The sequence below is a fragment of the Macadamia integrifolia genome, chromosome 9 (assembly GCF_013358625.1).
Source record: "Macadamia integrifolia cultivar HAES 741 chromosome 9, SCU_Mint_v3, whole genome shotgun sequence".
In the NCBI taxonomy this organism is placed as follows: Eukaryota; Viridiplantae; Streptophyta; class Magnoliopsida; order Proteales; family Proteaceae; genus Macadamia; species Macadamia integrifolia.
Window position 1 is genome coordinate 32,595,864 of NC_056565.1, and position 11,596 is coordinate 32,607,459.

An 11,596-nucleotide genomic window follows, 5' to 3' on the forward strand; every position below is an offset into this window, starting at 1 on the left:
AAACTCACTAAAACAAATACAGAAATTACAAAATCAATCTTTAAGCAAGGGAAACCAATTGGAAGCAAAGCATTCCCGTAACAGCAATAAAATTCCTTGGTTGCATGAGACCAATCAAATTGGTGAGAACCAATATAATATGGATCCAAATCATCCAATGATAAGGTTTAAAATACCAGCATGAAAACCAGAATCCTAGTGATGGTTTAGGAACCAGAATCAGAAGAAATCTGAAAGATTCACATTCAGGAATCAGATAGGGACAAGGTTCTGGTGGAAGGCCTTATTTAAAGGGCAGAATACAATGCCCAAACCTCTGGATAGGATGAGTATTGTGTGCTACCTCCTCTCTTTCATTCTTCCAGTCAGATTCAGACTTCTTCCTTCATCTTCAAAATGTCTCCTCTGTTCCTATTTCCTTTCCCTCATCCCTGCCCAGTGGTATTCTCCCCTACTCCCATCCCCCTATTCTGTTTTCCCCTATTCCCAGCAGGTGGCGGCACTGAGGGCTTGAGGAGCAGATTGTTAGAACTCCATGATTCTTTATAACTTTGGGTTGAAACTTGGGGGTCTACTTCCATACTAATAGGGTGACTTAAACCCTAGGACCTTAGTCCCTATCAATACCACTGCTGTGAAATCCAAGACTGAGACCACTGCTGATTTTGTCTCTACAGCCAACCGTTGATTTCAGAACTAAATATTTGATTGTTAGTTAATTTCTGAGATAGACCAGCTGGAATCAATAGATTGTTGACTTACAGACCTCCTCCAGAAATTTCAGACCATTCTGAGAGTAACCTAAACCCTAGGACCTTAGTCCCTATCAAAATCTCTGCTGTGAAATCCAAGTCTCAGACCACTGCTAATTTTGTCTCTACCGTGTACCCTTGGTTTCAGAACTATGTATTTGATTAACAGTAGATTTCTGTGATAGACCAGTTGGGACAAACGCCCCACACCATTGTGACAAGAGGGGATTTGCCCATCAGCCTACTTTGCCAAGAGGTTGTAAGAGGGCAATGACCAAGCACCCTAGCGCGAAAGCCGTTGCAACAAAACAACGGATTGAGCTGAGCAGAAGCCATCGAGATAGGCAACAGGTAGCCTGCTTCCAAGCCAACAGGATGGGTGGCGGGCCGGACGTAGAAGTGGATCACCAGAAGCTTCAGAGAGAGTGGTCATAGATGGTCATAGATCAGCAGCAAGAAAAGGTTGGTAGTTGATCACTAACGCATAACGGTGCTCGTAGATCAGCTTACTAATAATTGGGCACAGAAGCCTTGAACTGCCATGTACCTTATCGTCCAGAAGGTAAGTGATTTAAGGAAGAAGGTTGGGGGGGGGGGCGCGGGAGGAAGCCGTTGCCTTGACTCTCTTGAGAACGCATCAGCCTTCTTTCTTGTTGTGCGCTGTGTGCTTCGCACAGTAGTTTGATTGCTTCTTGCTGCTGATCTACGATCACTACGATCACCCTTTCTTCATCAGTGTTATGACCAGCTTATAGGCCCAAGCATGGGCCCGACTATAACTTAAGTCGTGGCCTAATGTGGGGTGGTTATGTCTTAAGTTATTGAGCCTGACTGGGTTGGCCTTTTAGGTTCTTTCTCCTCCCATGCTGGCCTTGTACTGCATCTAGTTATTTTCAAAACTTTGTTTTCCACTTTTCAATTCCCTTCTGACTGAAGAGGATCATAGGGTTTACCTGTCCATAAAATTCAAGCATCCCACATGCCAACGTGGCAGAAATTATGGGATGACCAGATAAACCTCCCTTGGTGGGCCGATCAGGAAGCATTCACCACACTCACTAATAATAAATATGACTTCTAGTCATGGAGAAAAGTAGAGAATCTCTCTTACCAAATCAGATATACTCCAAGGACCCACAATGTGAAGGTGCTTCAGCCAATAACATTAATCGAAATTGAATACAGTCACCAACCTACCAAGCAAAGATAATTATTAAAGCAAACCCTTGCACCAAGGCAAGATCGTATAAGAGTCCACCTCACACTTTTGGGCCTGAAAGTATATGTCCTTACCTACCCTCCTAAAAAAAAAGGAACCCAAATTCAAAATGAATATCCACTGTAATTCAAATTCACACAAACCAAAGCAAAACTGGAAAGAGATGACGGTGGAAAACACCCCAAAATCTATCAGATACAGATATAGGGCCCATTTGATAACATTTTAAGAAATGCGTTTCTACCGTTTCTGTGTCCAGAAACGGCAGAAACAGAACAAAAAGTGTTCGATAAAACTGTTTCGTTTCACTTGTTTTCAGATATAGAAATTGAAATTTCTACCTATTTATGGTTCAAGAAACGACCCAAGAGAAACAAGTAGAACTTGTTTTGCCGTTTCTGGAAACGACCCGTGGCCATTCTTTCGGTGGTTACTATCGACTTCCAGAAACATGACTTATCAAACACCTTCAATTCCGTTTCTGTTTCTAGAAATGGAAATTTATGTTTCAGCCATTTCTTGAAACAAAAATGACAAAAACGTTATCAAACGGGCCCATAGAGTATTAGTTTAATTTGATTGATCAAGGAATGTATTGCTTGAAAATTGATCTCTGAATACAGTAATAATCTACCCCTCCAATCTTTCCACATAAGAGCTGCACCCTCCAGCTATAGAGCATATAGCACAAACTCCACATCATTTCAACCACATTATGACTAATCATAGTAGAATGAAGTACACTACACCATTCTCACCCTAGAACAGGTGATAGGAATAAGAAAGCAAAATTTCCCTTTGTTATAAGGACCACCACTCCTGAATCATGGACACCCAACTCTTTCCTGCACAGATTGAAACACAAGGCCCACAAAATTGATTTTTGGAGCAACACTTAAGTTTCCAAAATAAGGTATGTTCTCCCAAAAACAAAATAAAGGTTCCCTCACCAAAAGTATTCACAATAGAAAATTTATCTGATAGTTGTTAATCAACGTAAGATCTGATATCTAGGATGAACTAAATTAAATTTAGGCTTCTAGGTTACTATTTTTACAAGTACATAATAGCATTACCTGAAATTTTTGTTTTCTTCAGCTGCTCAGCAACCTTCTTTGCAGCATCTGCCTTCTCTATCCTATCAGCTTGACTTCCAGCAAATTTTTCCCTGTAGAACTCTACCTCTTCATCTTTCTGTATAACAAAATGAATGTCAAACAACAGTTATCTGGATGGGGGTTAAATGAACCATCAATATATATCTACCAGAAAATAATAAACCATAACTATGCAAAAAGCAAAAAGCAAAAAGCAGAAATAGATACAGAAATAGATTTGGACCAACAGAAAGCATGTATACCAGTTCCTTAAATAAAGGTTCAGGCTTGCCTATTTCATGACCAGAAGGTAGAATCTCCCAAGGTCTCCGCGCCCTATCAATATCTCCTTTTTCATCACACAATGATAGATGTGGTCTTGGCAAATTTAACTGCCTTAATACCTTTAAAGTAACAAAAGAAAAGCCTCAGAATGCAAGATCTAGTAAACCTTTTAATACTGCAAAAGCATATGAGCCTTATCACTACAATAACAATAAAAGTATTTCTTAATTTCAATGTACACAAGGTAGGAAATGTATTACCTCAATAGAGAAAGATGGAATGAAAGGTTCTAACAAAGCTGCAAGCAGATATACTAGTCCAGCTGAAGTTCTCATAACGATGTTGCAGGAAGATGGATCTTTTTTAAAGAGATTCCAGAATTGGCTGTCTTGCATGCATTAGAAAATTCATTAGTAGTGTGAAAAAACAGAACTAACAGATACAAAGACAGAACAGGTTAATTAACAAGACTACTTTCAAATTGAAAAGAATAGAAAATTATACAAGCTTACTTGCAAATATGCATTCCCTTCACTAGAAATCGTCATTGTAGTCTTCAATCCTTGCTTTAGTTCAACCTATGTCAGATCAGATGATGAAAATAAGAAAATGACGATCTAATTTCTAACTGTCATAAAGGGGACAAAAAAAGTTGTTTCTGCATCCAATCACCTTCTCCATGGCCTCGATGTATTGATCAACAAAATCACTAACTTTTTCTGCTAATTTCTTGGTCAAGGGATGTGATTCTGCACCTGGAGCGTCAGGAATGATAGAAGCATATACTTGGCCTACATAAAAAAGAAAAATGTAAGTACTCAATACAAATGCGAATTAAACAAAAAGGAAGTGATACAACAAAGAATAATTATAGACATTGTAACGGCATCACGTCATACATGACGGAAAAGAATCATTGAAAAAATATATTTTCAGGAAAAGATAACTCTAAATGGGTTAACACATTGAAGCTGCCAAATAAAGGCATGATCCAATCAAACTTCATAGAACATACTAATGATGGGTTCCAAAAGAGTGATCAATTTCAAAAGGAAAACACAGGCTTTGAGAACCAGCAACAGCAGGATGTGATACTACCGGATTAAAGTTAGATATATTATGATAGTATCCTTTGAAAGAAAAGGAAATTCTCATCCATAAACCATGATTGAGAATATAATATCTCAGGACCCATAAACTGTCCTAGGGCACATTTTGCAGCTTAGTTAAGTTTACTAAGGACTAAAAAGGGGAGAGTTCAATCCCTGAGAGTGCCCAATCAGAACAGTTTCCTTCAGCAACCATCAGTTTCATTCAGCAACCAAAATCATGTATTTTAACAATATTTATTGGATCACCAGGGGAAAGGATAACATATCTGAAAATATGGACCAGAGGTCAGAGAGAAGAAAATGTTCTCCAATATTTTAAATAGAAGTTCTGATTCTTTGACATGAGCCACATGACAAGTTGTGGGTGACCAGGTGGGCTGAACCAATTTTTCAAATGACCCGAGACACGCAGAAGCACACACAAACACACACACACACAGAAGCACACACACACGCGCGCACTCACAGGAAGAGAGAGAGAGAGAGAGAGAGAGAGAACTCCACACACTTCGAATCATTGGTATAGGATCACATCCTAAAGGATCATGTGAAGAAAAGAAAAGAAAAAAATTTAAAAACTCAATTACTTCCATAGATCCGGTAAAGAACCAAGAATCAGTTTTAACTTCTGACATGGCTTTAAATCAGTTTTGCTGAACGCTACATCTGCTTTGAACACATAAAATAAAAATAAAATAAAAATAAATAAAAATAAAAATAAAAAAAAGAGTTGATAATCTGACAAAAATAGCGAACTGATTTGCGTTTCTTGTAAATAGATGAAAGGAAAATCAGTAAAGGAAAGGAAGGAAAAGAAATTTAAGAAAAAACATTTCCATAAGCTCTTTATCTTTGAGCAGAAGTATCTTACTTTGCTTTCAATTTGAGAAAAGACAAGCTAGGTAAAGTAAGCACCTTTCAGAAAACACAAAAATTGATGCACGGATTTTCCCTCCAACTAAATCCATGAAAAGTGCAAAACAGAAAGGAATTTTGCACTTTTCTCTTCGCTTTACCTCTATTCTATTCATCCAACATAAACTACGGAAAACTAAGCAGAAAAGTTTCATTAAAGCAGAAGATAGTCTGACTTGCTACGATCTTCCCCAGAAGATATTCTGGTTTTCTATAGGGAAAAAAGGGAGTGCATTTGCTTAGCACATTCGTTCCACAAGAAGAATATTTACTAACCTTCAGGTTTTGCTATAAAGCTCAACACTCGATTAATAAGATTTCCCAAGTTATTGAGCAATTCAGAATTCAGTTTTGCTTGCAGATCAGCCCATGTGAATAAGGTATCCGAGACCTAAACACAAACATACCCATAAGAATTTGTCAAGCTATAAATATAGAGAACAATAAATACAACTGAGTGAAGAAGATTGAACCAAACCAGAGTGTAACAACAAAACTCACCTCAGGCCTATTTGTTAGCAAGTAATATCGCCATACTTCAACTGGTATGTTTGTATCTTTTGCATCGTTACCAAAGACTCCAATTCCCTTACTTTTGGAGAATTTACCTGCATATGCACTGAAAAAACTAAACTAAAAATTGCAGGTGTACCGTTAAAAAAATCCAAAGTTACTTGACTTTCCTCTTTTTCCTCATTTTAAGCCACCTTCCCTATGGCCTTACACTGCGGATGGTTGGGGGATAGGCAGGAATACATAACCTTCTACATGGTACATCCTGCATATTAGCAAAGCCACTAACATAGGGCTACATGTATACCTGCTTCATAGTTCAGGTACTCAGTCACACTGATAGTCTTCATCAATGTCCAGTTTTCACCAGTCCCAATAAGTGTAGATGGAAACATAACCTGAAATAGATTAACATGAAAAAGGAAAAACCTTTTATTAATACATGAATTTTATGGCAGTATAACCCAAAAATTGCAAGAATAATAATTATACAAAAGTTACAATTTGTACAACATGACAGAACAATTCTATTTGAAGAAAAGGGAAAAAATCTATAAGTGGATACAAGAGTGGACAGTTCAAGCCTTCTGAACAACATTAACATTCTACTTTCGGTTTATTACCTCTTGCTCCAGAAACCGTAGCGACAGAGCACTAAACGAAGGCCGCCGCCTAGAAGACCCCCTTCACCTTCTCCCCCTCTCTCTTCTCTTCTCTTCCGAATCCCTCCCTCCTCCACTCTTCTCTGCATCTCCCCTCCCCTCTCCCTACTTCCTCTTCTTCTCACGCCCTCTTCCTTCTGCTCTCTTCTTCCTCCTCCTCCTCCTCTCTCTCTCTCTCTCTCTCCCTACCTCTCCCTTCTCCTTCTCCCCCTCTCTTCTCTTCTCCACTTCTCCCTCCCACCCTCATCCACTGCTCTTCTCCCCCTTTCCCCCCTCCCTTCTTCCACTTCTTCTTCTTCTCCTGCACTCTCTCTTCTTCCTTCTCCACTCCCTTTCCCTTCTTCTCCCGTGCTTGCTAGCATCTGTCACCGGAGCAGGGTTCGAGGTGGGTTATCTCGATCGGTGTCAAGGCTACTGCAACCACTCGGCTCGCCTTCCTGCTGTTCGGGATATGCCCACACTCTTAATATGATTTTGACGATAACAAACAAATAATGAATTTAACTATAAGTTGTTGAGTGCCACTTGGTGTAAGGATATGACTTTGAGGAAGGACTCTCACGTATCAAGCACCAAAAATAGAAGTCTCAAGATATCAAGATTCAAAACATGAAGAACATGCCCAAGACAAGGACTTATTGAAGCTTTGATAGAAGAAGGAAAAGCGTCAAGTGTTGCAAAACAAACACGAAGAATATCAAAGAAGCTTTTCCAAGATAAATTAAGTCCTTATCATGTAATTGTTTCTTAAACATTATGTGCACTCACACATCATGCATTGCACTCATGCATCTTAGAATGACCTTAGGATGTATCTTAACCAAGTGTAAAGACCTAAAAGTGGTTAGGAACATGTTAGGAATAACATGACTTAGAAAAATTCTGAGAAGACAACAATGGCCTTACTCAAGGGCATTTTGGGTAACCTAAAAATAGTATACTATAGCCATAGCTTGTCACATACTACAATGCTTCGCAGCTGTAGGTAAGCCCGCACCCAGATGCCTTTTGAGAGGTCCTGAAGGCCTCAACTTCAAAGTGACAGATTGACCACATCTGACGGTCAAATCTTGAACTACACTTTTGTGTTCCGATCTGACAGCACCCATCTCTGCCGCTATGTAGTTGTACTGTAAGCCAACCATAGATGCCATTTGGTTGGCTCAATGGCAACCTGCACCTAACTTGACGTGATTAAGTGTGTTGAAGCCGATCCTGTAGTCAGGATCTTAACCACGCTTTAAGCGCTTGATCCAACGGTTGTATGCCGTCTCGCCAATTCGTGAGCCTTCCAATTGTCACAAGAATATGGAAAATTCCCTTTGGAGCAATCTAGGCCACTCCCCCTTGGCCAGATCAAGGGCCAGAATGCAAAATTGATTTTTTAAGTCATTTTAAGTCCAAATGGACTCTAGTGTTTTGCAATCTTCCCCAAATTGATTCAAGAATGTGAGGAACACACTTGTGGAAGAATATGAGTTACAGGAAAGGGCTAAAATGCATAAATACCTATATGGGATTGATTGAACATATATTGGGTGATTGGAGCTCATTAGTGATGATGTTTGGAATCCACTGAACCTGCCAGTGTTGGATTACTCAATGTGAAGTAATCCAAGCCATAAACCCTTGTTCACAGTGGTGAAGGGTGTTGGTGAAGTGGTTGACTGCACTTGTGATTGGAGAGCAATCAGTTGTGGCATTATGCCAAGAAAGTTAATCCACACTTTGCATATTCTTATTTGTATGTAACTTAATTGTAGGCTAGGTGTTTGGGTTATTATCTAAGTGAGGGTTTACTTTGCATTTTGTTTTTTTGTTTTTTTGTTTTTTTTTGGGGGGGGGGGTGTGGGGGGAAGAATTTGCATTGGTTATTATGTTTGTAATTAGGGCATTGATATGAGCCCATTATCTTTTGTTTTTGGGGTGTTCCAGTTGGGGCTGGACATTATAGGGGTTGTATCTCCTTGATTGTAAACGCAGTCTAAATTTGGCTGTTGTAGCACCCCCACAGTTGTAGCTGTGTAAACCTTGGAATTGTAGCTACTAAAAGTGTTGAGTGTACACTAAGTGTAATGCCCCAAATTTTGGAACCTTTGAATATATCTATATATATATATATATATATATATATATCTATTTATGTTATTTTCTAAGCTTGCTTAAATATTTAAAGTCAAGGTTTATTTAATAACTAAATGAGTTAGCCTAGTGGTTAGTACCTTGACTATCTAGAGGTACTAGGTTCAAGCCTTGTTAGTAGTAAGGGAGGTTTTATTTAATTGATTTCTTTTCTTTTATTTTAAAATCATTCTTTGTAGACCCCACCCCTTTTAGACAAACCGTGGGAGTGTGGGAGAGAGAGAGAGACGTGAGAGAGGGGGAAAAGAGAGAGACGTGAGTGAGGAGAGACAAGGAAGAGAGAGAGACGTGAGGGGAAAACAGAGAGAGGAGAGAGAGACTTAGAGAAAGGGGGAAGCGAGAGAGAGACGTGGTCACGTGAGAGAGAGAGACATGGACAAAGGGGGTGGGATATAAGAAGAAAGAAAAAATAAAGAAAGACGGGAAGAAAGAGGAATTGTGAGAAAGAAAGAATCAAAGGGAGAGGAAGCCTACTTCTCTATTTTTCTGCTCACTCCAGGTAATGAAGCTTCCTCTTATCCTTAGTTTAAATTGTTGGTTCTGCTGTTTCTTCTTTTGGGACTCAATATGGGTCTTATCCTAAGTTTTAGATGTTGGTTTATTCTTTTTGGGACCCAAATTACTTATGATCCAATATTTAGGGTTTTTGGGACCCCTAATTGTTTTTAGGGTTTAGTTTTAGGGTTAGGGTTTTTCTTGGAAACCATTAGGGTTTTTTTGGGACCCAAACCGTGTGACCCAAATCTAATATTATTTCGTATCAAGGGACCACATATAATATTCTTCATGGGACCCAAATCTTGGAAGAGATAGTAATTAACATAAGTTATCACTAATTTCAGATTAGCTTATTTCCCTCAGTGCCGGCTAAAGTGTGATTAAAAAAAAAAGGGGGGGATATTTTTAAATAATCGTGTTTATGGTTTTAGAAATTAAAACTGTTTGTTTTAATCGTTGTTTCTGGTTGATTGTTTGCCCTATGATGTGTTCTTACTATTTTCCCTTACTGAGCTGTTGAACTTAATCCATTATTTTAACATCAAAGATAATTGAGATGAAGATATGCTTGAAGGGATTTCAAGGGCGACTTGAAGCTTTCTATTAGTTTATTTTTCTTTAGTAGATGATTTGTAGTAGGCTGTTGTTTCATGTAAACTCTGACAAAGTTTTATTTATTTATTTATTTATTTTTTTTTTTTATCACACCTTAGATTGCCACTAGTAGGTATGATTTTGGGATATTTTATCTTTGAGTTATTTTATTTTGTTGGCACTTGAATTGTTATAAGTTCTCATATGCCTGATTTTTTGTGAATGTTTTGGATCATTTGATCATTGCCCGCGAGGGCTGTACCCTTACCTGTATCTGGGTTTGGGTCATGACAGGCCATTTCTGTAGCAATTTAAGGTGTGATCCCAAAATCATACCTATTGGTGGCAATCTAAGGTGTGATCCCAAAAAATAATAAAAAAAAAACACTTTGTCAGAGTTTACATGAAACAGCAGCCTACTACAATCATCTACTAGAGAAAAAATAAACTAATAAAAAGCTTCAGGTCACCATCGAAATCCGCTCCAAGAATATCTTTATCTCAATTATCTGTGATGTTAAAATAATGGATTAAGCTCAACCATAGTTTTTAAGGCGCTGGTAAGGCGTCGCCTTACCAGCGCCTAGGCGCTGGTGCGGTCCAGTAGAGGTAAGGCAAGCAGCCGACTCAGGAGTAGCACGAAAGGCGACCGCTTTTTACACTAAAGCGCTGAAAGGCGTCGAAGGCGTCGCCTTATAGCGCCTTAGTGTACAAGGCGGTCGCCTTATGTACTGGCTATTTAAAAATAAAAATAAAAATTGTTTTTCTAAAGATTCCAAATTACATATTATTATTGGGACGTGTATAAAATCTGATGCACATGTGATGCATTGGATCAAAAATCATATAAAAACTAAAAACCCTTTCCATAAAAAAAAAAAAAAAAAAAACCCAATCAAAAATTGAAAACCGCGTGCCTCTCTCATTCTCTCTCTCTCTCATTCTCTCTGAGTCATTTGCCTCCAAAACTCAAAACCCCAAAGCCCCAACGGCGATCATCATCCGGCGACTTCTCTTCTCCTCCGACGAGGCGACGATCATCATCCGGCGACTTCTCTTCTCCTCCGACAGACTTCGGCGACAACCGGCGACATCCGACGGCATCTCCATCTTCTTCGACAGCTTCGGCGAGCCTTCGACAGACTTCGACAGCCTTCGGTGAGCCTTCGACAGACTTCGACAGCCATCGGCGGCATCTCCTTCTCCTTCGACGGCCTTCGACAACCTTCGGCGAGCCTTCGGTGACATCCGGCGACTCCTTCGAGGCTTCGACAGACTTCGGCGTCATCTCCTTCGCCGGCAGCTCTTTGTAAGTTATTTTTTTTTTTTTTTTTTTCTTTCTTCTTCTTTCTTCTCCCTGCTTGTTGCTTCTGCGTATATATATATATATTTTTTTCTTTCTGTGACTGTGTTGGGCCGTTGGCTGCTGTTGTAACTTGTAACTTTGTAAGTGAAGTGTTTTTTTTTTTGCATGCATAGTTTTCTCTTTTCTTCTTTCTGCGCATGAATTTTTTTTTCTTCCTGTGACTGTTTGCTGCTACAGCAAAGTGATTTTTTTGATTTTTTTTTTTCTCTTTTCTTCTTTCTTCTCCCTGCTTCTTCCTTCTGCGTATGTTTTTTTTTTTTTTTCTTCCTGTGACTGTTGGCTGGTTTGTAACATTGTAAGTGAATTTTTTTTTTTCTCTCTTTTCTTCTTTCTTCTCCCTGCTTGTTCCTTCTGCGTATGATTTTTTATTTTTTTTCTTTCTGTGACTGTGTTGGCTGCTGTTGTAACTTTGTAAGTGAAGTGTTTTTTTTTTTTTTTTTT

The 11,596-nt window shown here is 38.9% G+C and overlaps 1 protein-coding gene across 1 annotated transcript in view; it reads right to left on the bottom strand.

Moving 5' to 3' along the window:
• LOC122088892 (probable methionine--tRNA ligase) overlaps positions 1-11,596 on the bottom strand; it is a 31,695-nt gene that overhangs the window by 7,916 nt on the left and 12,183 nt on the right. The window contains exons 7-14 of the mRNA XM_042658254.1: positions 6,201-6,291; positions 5,882-5,988; positions 5,657-5,771; positions 4,026-4,144; positions 3,866-3,931; positions 3,614-3,742; positions 3,332-3,472; positions 3,048-3,165 (exon numbers count right to left, since the gene is read on the bottom strand). Coding sequence (XP_042514188.1) covers positions 3,048-3,165; positions 3,332-3,472; positions 3,614-3,742; positions 3,866-3,931; positions 4,026-4,144; positions 5,657-5,771; positions 5,882-5,988; positions 6,201-6,291 — 886 coding nt within the window. The remainder of the gene's footprint in view (positions 1-3,047; positions 3,166-3,331; positions 3,473-3,613; positions 3,743-3,865; positions 3,932-4,025; positions 4,145-5,656; positions 5,772-5,881; positions 5,989-6,200; positions 6,292-11,596) is intronic.